This window comes from Pipistrellus kuhlii, unplaced genomic scaffold, assembly GCF_014108245.1.
Source record: "Pipistrellus kuhlii isolate mPipKuh1 unplaced genomic scaffold, mPipKuh1.p scaffold_m20_p_3, whole genome shotgun sequence".
Classification (NCBI taxonomy): domain Eukaryota; kingdom Metazoa; phylum Chordata; class Mammalia; order Chiroptera; family Vespertilionidae; genus Pipistrellus; species Pipistrellus kuhlii.
The window spans coordinates 39,488,451-39,504,946 of NW_023425529.1; the positions used below are offsets into that span (position 1 = coordinate 39,488,451).

The 16,496-nt window shown below is 34.3% G+C and overlaps 1 protein-coding gene across 5 annotated transcripts in view; it reads left to right on the forward strand.

Moving 5' to 3' along the window:
* Nucleotides 1-16,496, forward strand: part of ARID2 (AT-rich interaction domain 2) — a 155,834-nt gene that overhangs the window by 83,910 nt on the left and 55,428 nt on the right. For 2 of the 5 annotated variants that reach the window (XR_006742830.1, XM_036456167.2), the window contains exons 6-11: nt 1,628-1,695; nt 7,227-7,293; nt 7,387-7,637; nt 7,963-8,059; nt 8,354-8,563; nt 9,378-9,545. Coding sequence is in view for 4 of the 5 variants with exons in the window: in XM_036456167.2 (XP_036312060.1) it covers nt 1,628-1,695; nt 7,227-7,293; nt 7,387-7,637; nt 7,963-8,059; nt 8,354-8,563; nt 9,378-9,545 (861 nt within the window). In the remaining variant the exon portion in view is untranslated. Of the gene's footprint in view, nt 1-1,627; nt 1,696-7,226; nt 7,294-7,386; nt 7,638-7,962; nt 8,060-8,353; nt 8,564-9,377; nt 9,546-16,496 lie in introns of those variants that run through there. The other 3 variants (XM_036456168.2, XM_045587935.1, XM_036456170.2) reach the window with 3 other exon arrangements.

The window sequence follows — 16,496 nt, forward strand, 5'->3', positions numbered from 1 at the left end:
GTCAACATAGGGTTTACCAAGTTTTTCATATCCTTTATACTTGTAATGTTTACAGAGGTATGGGTTTTTATAAATCACGGTTTTTATTTTCTGTGAAATTAATCTCTTACTAAATCTAGGTTTTCTTCAGATCAAATAGTTCAGTTTTCTACTTGTAGTGTAATAGTTTAATAGAGATTGAGAAAATATCTTTGGAAATCTTTACTTGCTCATAGTTTTCATTTTTAAAATATCCATGTTAGCTGAATATTATTGATACAAATATTTATTTGCTCCTCTAACCTCCTACCCCAACACCATTGTAACTTTTTTCCATAAGTATATTCTATTAAAGGGTAAAGTATTCACATATAATGAAATTATTTTATCATATAGGAACTATATATATGGCACAATCAACACAGCCTGAGAATTTCTTGTAATATTTTATAGGTTCACGATCTTTTAAATCTATAAATAGCAACATGTTTGCAAATATGTTTCTTTTTCTGTTATTTGACTGGTGTCAAGTAGTATACTTTCAAACATAAATTTATAGGGATCATCTAATTGGGATTCCTTAAAATTTGGCATGTACTTATTTTATATGAAAGCAATTTTGAAATTAGCTTAAACAATAGTGGGAATTAGTTTCTTACTTTCCCTGAAACTGTCCTTATTCTTGGTTACATGCGAAAGGAACAAAGATCAGTACTTATCAGTTTATATAATAATTTTAAGATCTAAATTTGGTGATTTCCATCTCAATTTTATGTTCTTTGATTCCTAATATTTTATTTTTTAAATTTTATTTTTAATTACAGTTTGCATTCATTATTATTTTGAATTCATTATTTTGGCATTTTAAAGATACCATTCGGCATTTAATATTGAATGAAGTTTAAAATTGTTCCACATTTTTAGAAACCTAAAAATGAAGTTTTTAGAAAGAATATTCTCAAACCAGAATAATCTTTTTTTGAAGTCTTATTATTTAATCACTGAATAAGGATTAAACATGTGTATTTGATAGAAATAATGTTAACAGTTTTGGTTCACTGAAGTATGATATTTTATAGACCTAGTTTATCTTACATTCTTTAAACATTTTTATTTATCTAAAAGAATAAATTACTCAGTGTAGCAACCTAAAACATTAATAATTTAGAAAATGCAAATTTAAGAAATTCAGAAGTTTAGCATTCCAGAGTATAGAGACTTTTTGAAGTCCCCATACTTAAAATACTGTTTTAACATTATGAAAGTGATTTATTTGAATTTGAGAATTATGGTTATATTTGATTTGGTTAGGCTTTTGAGAGGTTTTGATTTATTTTTTAAGGCATGGAATTTTAATTGAGAGATAAATATAATGCCACTTCCTTTGAAAATGCGGAATGTTGATGCCCTTTGTGTTTGAAGGCATATAATAAGAGTAACAAAAAATTAATTTTCCATCTGTTTTCATAATTTGAAATATTATTTCAAAAGAGATTACTATATTACTATGTCTATCATTTACTATGAAACAGTTTTTAGTGTACAAGATATCTTTAAATGTGTTGTTACTGCTTTTCTACACCTACCTATTGTTAAGGACTTAAGTGATAAAAATAATTCCATTCTATTGAATATACTATTCTTTTAGCTTTAGGATCCTTTTCTACTGTATTTGGAGAAGAATGGAAGGAGAAGACTGATAGAGATTTTGTTAAGGTAATTTGAATACATTTTTAAAATATTGAATCATGTATTCATGTAGCCAAGGGCCAGTATCATGTATATACTATTTTATATACATAATACTACCTATACATTACTCTTTATTATTATACATAGAGATACCTATGTGAAAGTTGTGATTAAGTTGCATAAAGTGCTTTTAGAATAGCTAATAAACAGAAATAAAGTTCTAATTCTATTCAACATTGATTTCTGAAAATGATAAATCTTTAACAAAACAATAAATCTGAGGAAACTCAGATTCTGGACAGCAGTGTGAGTAATTTCCTTTTGGCTGTTTTTCAGTTTGTTTAATGACTCTAGCTATCTCTAATATTCCACTTGACTCATCTGGTAAGTTTTATTTTAGTGATTGTTTTAATTTCTAGAAATTTATTTTGTAATTTTCCAAGGTAGCCCTTGAATGTTTTTAATAATTTTAATTTATATATATTTGAAGTATATTAAAAAAATAAAATTTATTAGTATCCTATCTAAAAAAAGAGGGAATATGCTAATTGACCATCACACCCTCACAAAGATGGCAGTGCCCACAGCCAATAAGGAGGGAATATGCTAATTGACTGCCATGCCCTCAAAGATAGTGGTGCCCACAGTCAAAAGATGTTGGTACCCAGTTCCCTCAGCCCCACCTGGGCGGGCCTGAAGTGTAGGCAAGCATCCGATGGTGGCTGCCCAGCTGACGCCCAAGGTGCTGGCAAGCCTCGGATGGCGGCTGCCTGGTCTCCCGAGGCTTAGGTAATCAGGGCTGGCTGAGGTTTGCGCTGCTGACAGTGGCAGCAGCAGGGATGTGATGGGTGTGTCGCTTTCCCCTGATCGCCAGGTTGCCTGCATCTGTGGACTCCTGGACTGTGAGAGGGGGCAGGCTGAACTGAGGGACCCCATTCTCTCCCCCCTCGCGCCGCCCCCCCCTCCCTCGCCCCAGTGCATGAATTTTCATGCTCTGAGCCTCTAGTATAAATATTATATGTAAACATAAATGCTATATATAAATTGTAAATTATACACACACACAAAAAAAAAACATGAATATCTGATAATCCTGATATCTAAGCTTCTTGCAACTCTTTCTACTCACTCTGACTCAAAGATTATTCTTTTGTGTTTTATAATGTTGGTTTATAAATTTCACCAGACCTGTTTGTGGGATTTTTTTATACAAATTAAACGAGAGTTTATTTCTCCACTTCTGTATTGCATTTGCCAAAAAAACTGAAAAGAAATACCGATCAGAATGACTATTAGTTTCTTTAGTGGAGCTTTTCAAATAACTGATAGTAAAACAAAACCTACGGGGGTTCTAGAGCAGGCTAGTAGTGAAATATTTAGGAGATTGTTTTTAACTCAAACCTCAAGTGGAGATAATCTTTTTATCTCTTCTTTTGAGGTTACTAGGTCTTCACATTTATCACATGATATGTAGTTGGATTTCAAATTCCCCATCCACTCTACCCATTAAAAGCTAAGCCTCTTGGTTGTAGTTAGGCAGATAATTTTCTTTAACTCCAGAATATTGGCAATTAAGTATAAAATGTTAAAAATACTTATTTACATATTTACATATGTAATCACAAAGGAGAGTGGGTTGTCAGTATAATCACTCATCACATGGAATCAGGAAGACACAAATAAGGATGATTAGATGATCATCTCTGAACTTTTTCATTAATTTCTGCTGTTTATATTATTTTTGATATGCTATGTTCTTTGGGTTTAATTTGCTACACAATTTCTAACTTAATCTGGTGTTTACATTATTGATTTTTGTTTTTATATTTCTAATACATTTAAATCCATAAAATTTCCTATAAGCACACATTTAACTTTATTCTTTCCATTTTAATATTTCATCTTTAATTCTTAAAATATCTTCTAATTACCATTATGTTTTATTCTTTGGTGCATAGATTAATTGAAAGGAATTTTCTTAATTTTCAAAAACATTACTTTAAAAAATATATTTTATTGATTCTTAGACGGGGGGGGGGAGGGAAGAAAGGGAGAAAAACATCAATGTGAGATCAAAACATTGATTAGCTGCCTCCTGCACCCCGCCAACTGAGGATGGAGCCCCTAACCAGGCATGTTCCCTTACTGGAAATTGAACCACCCACCCTTTAGTGCATGGGAGAATGCCCAACTAACTGAGCCACTTTGGTCAGGGTCATATGAAGTTTTTTTTAGTTTCCTATTTCTTATTAATATCTAACTGAATTTCACTATAGTTATAGCTTTCTAGTCTATTGTTCATATTGTAAAGGATCTTTTTTTGCCTTTAAATCTACTTTTTCCCCCGTCTGATACCAGTTTAACTATGTCTACTTTCATTTGAGTATTACATATGTCTCCTTTCTCTCTTCCCTCCACACCCCCCACATTGACCTTTCCCTGCCTGTTCCCACCCCTAGCACAGGCCCTCACCTCCCTACTGTCTGTGTCCATTGTTTCTGCTTATATGCATGCACAAAAAAGTCCTTTGGTTGATCTCCCTCCCCTTCCCTTGGCCCACCCCTGTCTTCCCTCTGTTCGATGCTTCTATGACTGTGGGTCTCTTTTTGTTCATCAGTATGGAGTTTCCTTAAAAAATTAAAAATGGAACTCCCATTTGACCCAGTATTATCACTTCTAGTAATATATCCCAAGAAATAAAAAACACCAATCAGAAAGAATATATGCACCCCTATGTTCATAATAGCACAATTTACAATAGCTAAGAATTGAAAACAGCCTGAGTGCCCATCAGCAGATGAGTGGATTACAAAACAGTGGTATATCTACACAAGGGAATATTATTCTGCTATGGAAAAAAAAACCTCTTACCATTTTTTAACAATGCAGATAGTACTGGAGAGCATTATGCTAAATGAAATAAGCCAGTTGGAGAAAGATAAATATCACACAATCCCACTCATTTGTGGAATATAGTATTTTAATTGATTTTAAAGAAAAAGGAAGGGAGAGGGAGAGAGAAACCTCAATGGGCTGCCTCCTGTACACCCTCTACTGGGGATAGAACCCACAACCTGGGCATGTGTCTCCACATGAAATTGAACCTGTGACCAATGAGCCACACCAGGTGGGCTCAGCCTTTCTTATTCTTTAGATGACTTTTTGTAAAAAACATATTTCTCCAGTGTGAAAAACTTGGTTTTTAAATTAGTATATTTATTCCATTTACCTTAAATGTAATTTTGATGTAATTGTATTCTTATGTTTAAATTTACTGTTTTGCATTGGTTTCCTTCTTACCTTTTTCTTCAATTTATTTGAATGAATATTGTATGAATATGGTTTATTAATTAATTTTCCATCCTCTTAGTTTGGTATTTGTACACTTATTCTGTTCTCTCATTGATTGTGCTAGAGATTATAGTTTAAATTCTTAATAATTTAGTAAATTAGTACTTTTACTACTGTATACTTCTTAAATAATTCAGGGACAGTAGAATGACTCCATCACCATTTACTCGCTTTGATTTACATACTACTTTTTTATGTATTGTTTTGCTATTTTTCAGGTTTCTTAAAATAGAATCTTAGACCATTGGTTTTAAACTTTTCTTGTCTAATATCAGCATATAAAACTATAAATTCTCTCTACAATCTGCTTTAGCTCTGTCCCAAAAATTTTATGTTGACTTTTTTTTTTTTTTCATTTAAATCAAGATACTATTTTATTTCCCTTGTGATTTTTGTCTTTGATTGGTAGGTTATATAGACATATTCTGTTTAATTTCTGACTATTCATTTTCAAAATAGCTTTCACTGTCATTATTATTACTGAATTTAATCACATTCCATTGTCAGAGAACATATTCTATATCTTTTTAGATCTTTTAAACTTAATAAGACTTGTTTTAGGGTTCAATATGTGGTCTTCTTGGTGAATGTTTTATGCGACTTGAAAAGAGTGTGTGTTTTATTGTTGTTTGTAGTATTTATTGATATCAGTTAAATCAAGGTTGTTGACAGTGTTGTTCAAGAATTCTCTATTATTACTTTTCTGTGTAATTATTCTGTGATTTCTTGAGAGATTAGTGTTGAAATTATCAACTATAATTATGAATATTTATTTCCCCTTTCAGTTGTTATTTTTGGTTTCATGTATTTTAAACCTCTGTTATTAGTTGCATATACATATAGGATTGTTATATTTTCATGATGATTCAGCTTTTATTTATCCATTGTCATTTAAAATTTCATGTTTGATATATATATATATATATATATATATATATATATATATATTTTTTTTTTTTTTTTTTTTTTTTTTTTTTTTTTGGTAAGAATTTATTAGGTCATCTGCAAACCAGAGGGGCTGAGCTCAAAAATGGGATCAGCCTCAGGTTTGATATCGTTCTTTGAATTTCCTGTGGCCCTGTTTTTCTTGGTTATTGAATGTTGTCTCTTTTCTTCATATTCCTAATTTTTTTTTATTGTTACTAAACATATTTTAATCATGAGAGTTTTGGTTTCTTTTTGCTGGGGATCCTTTTGGTGATGGACTTTAACTGCAAAAGAACCTATTTCCCAAAGTAAAATACAATTATATTGAAACATATATAAGAGAAGTTTTAGAAATAAAAAGTGAACTAATAGCCCTTGTACTTCTTTGAGTACAGAAATAAGGTAATGCAGTTACATGGTATAGACAAGTTGAAGTTGAAATTCATTTTTTATAGATATATCTGTATAAAAGCATTTGTTTCTTATCCTGGAAAAGAACATTAAATAAGACATTTTGACTTACCTCCTCTCACAGATGGATTAAAAACAAAACAGTTTGTAGATACAGAACACTGGAAAGCAACTTCAATATCTGGGTTACCGGTTTAGGAACACATATCTTCACCACTTGATGTTTGATTTCCTTCAAGATATTGATTTACTCAGTAACTGTGTCTCAGGAGTGTCTATAAACTGGAATACAGTGATTATGTGCAATTTACTAGTGGTATTAATGATTTATAATTTTAATGAGCATAAACTCTGTATATTTTTCATTGCTGTAAAGTGATCTGAAAATACCTGATTCATATTGTTGACTATGTGATCTGAAAATATCTGATTCAGTGGATAGAGCATCGGCCTGCAGACTGAAAATATCTGATTCATATTGTTGTCACAGTTACTGCTAATATTACCATGGTTTGTCTAACATTCAGAGTTGAAGAAAATGCTAAGGAACTGATAAATTTTAGTTAGAGGTTATGACCATGTCATTTTCCCCACTCATTCAAGTTCATATGTGCCCTAATTTCTTTCACAGACTTTTTAAGGATCTATGGACCCTAAGCTAAGACCCTCTGGTTCAGAATGATACTGTATTGTATAAGTTCCTTAACTATAGAAAATAAAGCATTTATGTTAATGAATTAAATACACAGAGTATAGTGATACCTATATGAACCAAAAAAATTTATATAATTTTTGTGACTACTTTTAAAATAATAGAATGGTTTTTTGAAATTGTCAGAATTATGCATAATAATTTCTCTCTATAGTTTTGGAAAGACATTGTTGATGATAATGAAGTTCGTGACCTTATTTCTGATAGAAACAAGTCTCATGGTAAGTCAGTAAGAAAAAATTTCAAGTAACTTTGAAATATCAATAATAACAAATGAAATATTAATGAGTATAATATATTTTTTTTTGTTGTAGAAGGTACATCAGGAGAATGGATTTGGGAGTCTTTATTTCATCCACCTCGAAAGCTGGGCATTAATGATATTGAAGGACAGCGGGTACTTCAGATTGCAGTGATTTTGCGAAACCTTTCTTTTGAGGAGGGAAATGTTAAGCTCTTGGCAGCTAATCGTACCTGTCTTCGTTTCTTATTACTTTCTGCACATAGTCATTTTATTTCTCTAAGGCAATTAGGCCTTGACACATTAGGAAATATTGCAGCTGAGGTAAGCATGTGACAGTAACTTGAAACAGTTTTAATAGTGACAATATTTACTTCAAATTTTCAAGATGTGGCATTATTATATTTGCCATATTTATAGAGTATTCAATGCTTACATATAGTTTTTGCCTAAAATGGTATTGTAGAAATATCACACATTTTTATGGGTAAAAAATATTTGAAATGATGCTCCAAATGTAGTGGTGGCTATGCTCATAGTAATTACATTTTTAAAGTTACGCAATATTATTCTGTTCATTTTTATTAATTGTGAAATATACTACATTGGAAGAGACCTACCTCAATAATAGTGTCCTTTCTTTTTCTAGCTTTTATTGGACCCTGTTGATTTCAAAACTACTCATCTGATGTTTCATACTGTTACAAAATGCCTAATGTCAAGGGATAGATTTTTAAAGATGAGGGGTAAGTGTCCAAACTTTATCATCTGTTAAAAAACAAATATTAGTATAATGGGTTGCTTTGCTGTCCCCTACACCAAAAGGTTTTGGGTTTGATTCCCAGCCAGGGCACATACCTAGGTTGTGGGTTTGATCCTCAGTCTGGCATATACAAGAACCAGTATTCAATTGATATATCTCACATTGATGTTCCTCCCGCCCCCGCCTAAAATCAATTAAAATAATTTTAAAAATATGTCTTTGGATGAGGATTGAAAAAAACCCCACAAATATATATTTTTATGTGTATGCTTTTCAGGCATGGAAATTTTGGGAAATCTTTGCAAAGCAGAAGATAATGGTGTTTTGATTTGTGAATATGTCGATCAGGACTCATACAGAGAGATCATTTGTCATCTCACTTTACCTGATGTACTGCTCGTAATCTCAACACTCGAGGTGCTATATATGCTCACAGAAATGGGAGATGTAGCTTGCACAAAAATTGCAAAAGTAGAAAAGAGCATAGGTAAGACTAAACCAAAGAAACATGTAAGTTTTTTATTTTGAGATGAAAATACATAATGTGCTATATGAAATCACAATTGATATTTGGGGTTTACTGTTAATTTGAGGAGTCATTATGCTTTCAGACACATTTGTTTGTAATTTTCTTTCTGCTTACTTTAGATGAGCAAGAAACTTCTGTCATAATAGAGTCCAAGATGTATGTGACTAGTAAACCCTATTCCTTCTCTTTATTTCTGTTACTAGTATATGAAATTTGAAATCAACAGAACTACTCTTATTTGACTCTCTGGGCTATAATATAAGTCTTTCTAGTTCAGATGGTTAAGCAACAAAAGCTGAGTGAAACAAGCTTCTTTCTGTTCATAGAAGTTGCTGGTAGTGGTACTATCCTTAAAACCAGTGAACTCACCTCCATGGTGGGTTGTAAATGTGTATGTCATGTTAACATTTTACTCAGTGATTCAAATGATTTCTTTCTTTTATATAAATTCTAAAATCAGAGTTAATAAAGATTTGGAATGAAAAGTATTGTTTTGGAGAAATTGTGTCACTTTCTATAAGTAGTTCCAGAATCACTTCGTTTTTATTTTCTTTAAAAATAAAGAAACCTAACCTCCAATTCAGAGCTACTGAATCATTCTTTAGAGGTGGAGCCTAAAATCTTTTTTTAAAGATCCACAGATAATTCTAATGTACAACAATTTATATAATGGATTTGAGAAGTAGTAATCTGTACAGCATGTGGTTTTAAGCAGTATGATTTTAAAATAATACTATTGATTGATAACTATTGGCTTTTTAATTTATTTTAGACATGTTAGTATGTCTGGTTTCTATGGATATTCAAATGTTTGGCCCTGATGCACTAGCTGCAGTAAAACTCATTGAACATCCAAGTTCCAGTCATCAAGTTTTATCTGAAATTAGGACACAAGCTGTAGAGCAAGTTCAAACCCAGATCCATGTAGCATCTGCCCCAGGTTAGTGTTTTTACATATTCTTTTCCAGTGTGGTTATTGGTGTGTAAGATTTAATACTATGGCCGAAACCGGTTTGGCTCAGTGGATAGAGCGTCATCCTATAGTCTGAAAGGTCCCAGGTTTGATTCCGGTCAAGGGCATGTACCTTGGTTGCAGGCACATCCCCAGTGGGCTATGTGCAGGAGGCAGCTGATCGATGTTTCTCTCTCATCAATGTTTCTGACTCTCTATACCTCTCTCTTCCTCTCCATAAAAAATCAATAAAACATATTTTTTAAAAAGATTTAATACTAAGGATAATTTTAGATGTGCACTTCGGGAAACAGATTTTATAGTAGAGTAGGCTAAAGGAGAACTTGAGTATGTAATTTAATTTCTTAGTTATACATTCCAGGAGCAGTATAATATAATAATATAATAGAGGGATAAATTTAAGTAGCATTTTGAGGAGTGATAAGGATTAAATTCACAATTGTAAGAGCAATAAGTGCTGCAAGTGGGTTTCATGTGATTTTGGTCATTGGAAATTGAAAAGCCAGGAATAGGTTAATCACCTACACTAATAAAAGAGAAACATGCAAATTAATCATCACTCTGTTATGTCCACCACCCAATCAGGAGGGGATATGCAAATTAGGAGAAAGGCAGCCCACCTACTCCAGGTGCTAATTGGCTGGGCAGGGCAGGACGCCTGCTATGAGAGGGAGGGTGGAGGTCGGCGAGGGGATCTATAGGAGCAACACTCTGGCTCACAGCAAAGACAAAGACTGCATAATATGGCCGGAGTCTGCAGCAAAGACAAAGATGACAGACTCCAGCTGGAGTCTGCAGCAAAGATAAATACAGCAGTCTGCAGCAAAGATGGCAGACTCCTGCCAGAGTCTGTAGCAAAGATGGCATACTCCAGCCGCACTCTGCAGCCAAGATGAATGTGGCAGACTCTGGCTGGAGTCTGCAGCAAAGGTGGCAGACTCTGGCTTGAGCGAAGGCCTGGGTCCCAGATGCGGGAGGAAAACCGGTGCTAGAAGCCAAAGGAAGGAAGGCCTATTGCACAAATCTTTTTGTGCAATGGGCCTCTAGTATATTATAATTTTCTCATCAGAATACATCAGGACAACACCCTCTTAATACTTCTAAATCTTGGCCCACACACCACAGAACCAGCCTAGGATCACTCACATGTGCATATGTATACAAACACATGTACAAGCATATATACTCGCATTCTGCACCCTTCCGAGAGTCCCTTGGGTAAATTCTGTTTAACTCAAATATCTTCCATTAAAATTCAGACCTCTCTAATAACTAATATTCTCCTTGGACTTCTGGTTGAGTCATTATATTTTACCACTTCCAGCTTTTTTGTAGAATGCTCTCTCCACCTTCATTTGTCCTAGCAGAAGCAATTCATCTTTCACTTTAACCGCTCTCCCACCTCTCACTGTTCCCAAGACCTTTCTCTTTCCTTGTAATTTTGTTTTTAATGGAGGATGCTCATTTTTTCAGTTGCTCTTACCTTTCACTTTGCAGGTAGAATGCATGCTATGGCATAAATTTCTTCAAACTTCTTAATCCTTCACTTACAAGCTTATTGTCATCTGGACTTTATTCTCCTTCAGCTTCCCCTTGTCATAGGAAGAGATGTTAACATCTTCTGAAGCTGTGTTCTAAATACCAGTCTTTCCCATTTTCTCATTCCTATGTCTTAACCTCTTTCTTCTTACCTGCATCTTGCTTTCAGACTAGAAATACATTGAGATTTTTCTCAACCTTCTCCTATACTACCCTTAAAATCAAAATCTCATTATTCTTAATCTTTAACTACATTTATTTAATCACCAAATCTTGTCGAGTCTCCTAAATACCTGGACTTCTTCAATTGCCAGTGCTATGACTCAGTTCAGACTCTAATCATATCTCTCCAGCCATCTTGTTTCCTTTTTATTTAATCGTGGTCCCAATCTCTGTTTTACTATAATAGAATCAGAATTATATACTATATTTATTCAAAGTATGTAATATGTCACATATTTCATTGATTTCCATTATGTTCTTCAGAAGTATATTGTAGAGTTGTATCACATGTGCATGAACTTGAGTTCTACCAACAGACTGGACAAATAATAGAAAGCATGAAAAAAAAGGTAGTTTTGACTACTAATCTATTCAATGAGCTTCCATCCACAGGCAATAGATGTCAAATAGGTAGTGCATATTGGTGAATCAGGGGTCAGAATATTAATAGTTTCTCAATCTTTAAAAAGAAATGAGCCCTCACCAGTTTGGCTCAGTGGATAGAGCGTCAGTCTGCAGACTGAAGGGTCCCAGGTTCGATTCCCATCAAGGGCATGTATCTTGGTTGTGGGCACATCCCCAGTGGGGTGTGTGTAAGAGACAGCTGATTGATGTTTCTTCTCTCTCATTGATGATTCTTCTCTCTCATCAATGTTTCCAACTCTCTATCCTCTGTAAAAAATCAATAAAATGTTTTGTTTTTTTTTAAAGAAATGTAACAGTTCATATTGCCATTTAAGTAAGTGGTGGAGGTCTATGTTTATCCTCAAAGAAACTTGAAGACTAAATTAATTGAGGGCCATGGAGAAACTGTCCAAGAAAGGAATTAATAAATTACCAGTGATACACTGAGTTATAATGGGCTATTTGAAAAATATTCAAGGGTATTTTCGATGAATGCTGCTATTTTTTGCCTTGTCACTAACCTGTGACCTTAACTCACTAAGATTTGGACCTCATTTGATAAATGGACGAAATTAAACATTGAGTTTGTGGCTTGTTTATTTATGTAGTCATTCATTTATTAGAAGGTGTGAATACGTCTCTAAGGACTAAAAGAGTTCATTTCTGACCTAGTGAGCACTTTATTGTTTGCTCATTATGAATGACAGCTTTTTAATTATTTGATTAGTTACCATTTTTAGTTTTGTGCACACCCTTCACCTCTGCCCCCCTAGTTTAATACTGCTTTCTTAGGGAATGGTCATCTTCAAACTTTTCCTTCACTTTCTCTCATCACTATGAAAAGTTAAGTAATCTTTCACCCATTTTTAGATTGACATCTAAATTTCTTCACCATAGTTTAAATATTAGTTGTAAATAATATGTTTTTTATGCATATTAAATTGACATTTTAAAATAAAAGTTAAATACTTGGTTTATTCAGGGGAATCTTGTATTCTCATCAATTTTTGAAAAACAAAACACAACTCTTAATATCAGAAATTATATGATGTCCCTCATACTCCTTGAACTCATAACCATCACTCTATCAATACTTCTCAGCTATAAATGTGGACAGTTTAAGTTTTTCAATTTTCTGTTACTTTATTAAACTGTTAAAAATTTTATTATTACAAGTTTTAGTAATATATAGTGCATCAAACAACAGTAAATCATTACAAATTTTTATAAATAATCATTAAATAGAAACTAAAATTATTGGAAGTGCATTTATTAATGAGATGGACAATACTTTTCCCCCTAATTCTCCGGAAAGTATTATTCCAGTCTGTCTAGGAATGAATATTTTGAGTACAGCATCTATTTTATCTCTGTTTTGTCTTTTTGTAAATGTAAGTTGGAAACCTACTTCATGCTAGTAGATGAAGGCAGAACTTAAAATTCTTTGTATTTCTTCAGAATTATTGAAAATTATTAAAATTATATATAAGATCTGACAACTTTAGTTCTCCTCTGAGTTTGTTGAAATCAAAGAATTAACAATACTTGATTCACAAAAGTATTTGTTGTCCAGTCATTAGAGATATTTATTTTTGTTTATTGAAAATATGTCAAAAAGATATAAGATGTAACTGAATTTTACTTGCTACTCTTTTATTTAGATGTACCTTGTTTAACCTAATATATTCAAGAAGTGTTAGCACAGTGGTCACAACTTAAGTGTGAATTATCTGGTGGGCTTAAATGGTGATTTTTAGGCACCATAGCCTGAGTTTTTTATTTAGGTGGACCTGCGAATTTTCATTTCTAACAAGTTCCCATGAGATACTGATGATACTGGGGAGGAGACTACACTTTGATAACCACTGAGTTAGGAAGTTTAAAATATTGTTCATTTTAAGGCCAGTATACAATGTTTTTTGATAAAGTGCTTTTACTATGTGCTTTGAATATGTTTTTTTAAAACCTTGGTTTGGCACTGCACATTTACCTCAATTGATTATAAAAAATGTCTGCCACATAACCTACCCAATAAAGACAGTGTTTATTATTAAAAGTATGCTTACTTTTTATTACTTAGAAAAAAGTCCACTGTTTTTCAAACTAAGTATATGTTAATATATATTCCTGCCTTACTTACTTTAAAATTCTGTGGTAAATTTGCCATGAGATTGTCATATGAATGAAATAAGATGTCACCATCTTCAATATTTCCTTAAAATATTCTCTGTGCTTTACTTACACGAGATTCTGCCTCAGAAGTATTACATTCTTTGACAGCAGTTGAGGGATAAAGGAGGAAAAGACATTAAGCAAAAGTTGTCATCACTCTGTAATATAGTTTAATTCAGAACACACCAAAGGACTGGAATACCCAATTTCTAATGCTCAATATTGCCCTTTACTATCTATATAATAGAGGAATATGCAAATTAGCCGGATGCTATAACGTCATGACGTAACAGCAGGGACCTGAGGCTGCTTGGCACCTGGCCGGGGCGAGGAACCTCAGGCTGCACCCCCTGCCCTGGCACCAGGCCAGGAGACCTTATTCCATGCCCCCTGCCCCAGTGCCAGGCCGAGGGACCTCAGGCTGTGCCCCCTGCCTGGCAGGGCTTGACAGGGGACCTCATGCCACACCCTCTCCTTAGCGTTGGGCGGGGGGACTTGTGGCTGCGCCCCCCACCTGCACTGGGCCAGAGGACCTGAGGGTGCATCCCTTACCTGGAGGGGTTTGACAGGGGTGGGGCCAGCCAGGTCCAGGTCTCCTGTGTTTTCGAAGTGCGTGTGGGTGGTGGGCGGGGACTTCACTGTAGGTCCTACCCTACAGCATACCCCAGACTCTGACAGCAGGGAGATTTTCATATACATTTTACTAATTTTCTTTCATCTCTGACACTTGGGAAAATAGCAATATTAAACCATTTCCTCTAACTAATTCCCTTTTAATATGCACAAATTTTGTGCACCAGGCCACTAGTCCTATATAATAAAAGCCTAATATGCAAATCAACCAAACAGTGGAATGACTGATTGCTATGATGAACACTGACCACCAGGGGGCAGACACTCAAAGCAGGAGCTGCCCTCAGGCCAGCCAAGGCAAGTGTCAGTGGGACTCCCCTAAACCCCCCCCCCCCCAATCACTCCACCAGTTGCCCCACAGATCTGCCATGATTGCCAGCCTAGGGATCCTACCCATGCATGGGCCTCTAGTAATAAATAAAACACTGGGTTAGACAGAAAGTCCTACCATAATACCTCAGTTAAAAGCAGGCTTTGTGAACATTAATGCTTCTAATTTTCCCTTTGGTGTTCCAGAGGTTTTTAAATAATAACAACAACAACAACAATAGCTAACATTTATAGTACTTACTATGTGCCAGGCATTGTTTTAATGGCTCATATATAAACTACTCTAATCCTCATGACCTATGAGGTCAATATACTATTTCTTTTTCCCATTTCAAAGACAGAGGTTAAGTGATTTGCCTATAGTTACACAGCTAGTGTTGACTCATGGAACTCTAGAGCTAGCCTCTCTAGCCCCAGAGTCACACATTAACCATAATCCTGCAGTATTATTAAGAATGGGTGAGATTTAAAACTTTCTGTTCCAAAGTTGGAGAAGAGCAGTTATTAAAGAGTAAGTGATGTGTTCAGGCAACACAGATTTAGGAAAGAATGTATACAAAAGTTGAGTATCTGGAAATTGATTCCTTTTAAAGTGTAAGTTCCTTACTGCCCTGGCCTGGAGGTTTGGCTGGTTAGAGTGTTGTCCAGGTATGCCTGGGTGTGCCTTCAGTCCCAGTCAGGACTTGTGCAAGGGGCAGCCAGTGGATGCATGGATATGTGGAGCAGTCTGTCCCTCCACCCCCAAACCTCCAATAGAGAAAAAAATTTGCAAAAAAAAAAAAAATACTTTTAACGTATAAGCACCTTTGTATCCTTTGGGAGGTCTTCAGGTATCCAGTTTATAGCCACTTACATAGTAATTTTGTTTCCAGTTTATATTCTTAATTTAACTGTGGCTGCATCATTCTTCCTTAATTATGCTTGTAAAGTTTCTCATACTATTAACATCATTTTTAATGTTTCATGCAATTGTTAATTGATTCAATCTAAGTAGGGTATACTCTCATGTAGTTGGCTAAGAAAAAGGAAGATTTCTACATAGGTTCAGGCCTAGATAGGTATTTTCTGTAACAGTGTTTTCAAGTTAGAAAGAGAAGAAAAACTGAGGTTGTACCAGGTAAAATTTTGGTTCTGATTATGTTCTATTAAGAAGCAGCAGCATAAGATCCAGTAATTCCACTTCTGGGAATTTATCCAATGAAACCCAAAACACAAATTCAAAAGAATGTATGTACCCTTGTGTTCATTGCAGCATTATTTACAATAGCCAATATTTGGAAGCAGCCAGAATGCCCTTCAGTAGATGAGCAGATAAAAAAGCTGTGGTACATCTACATGATGGAGTACTGCTGTGCTGTTAAAGGGAATAGAGTTTTACCTTTTGTGACAGCCTAGATGGATCTGGAGAACATTATGTTAAGTGAAATAAGCCAGTCAGAGAAAGACAAGTACCATATGATTTTACCCATATTTGGAATTGAATGAACAAACTGAACTCTCAAGCAATATAGAGACAGATACATAGGTAAAGAGCAGGCAGACAGCTGTGGGGAGAAGAGGATTGAGCAAAAAAGTAAAGAAAGAACTCCTGGACATGGACAGTAGTGTGGTGATTGA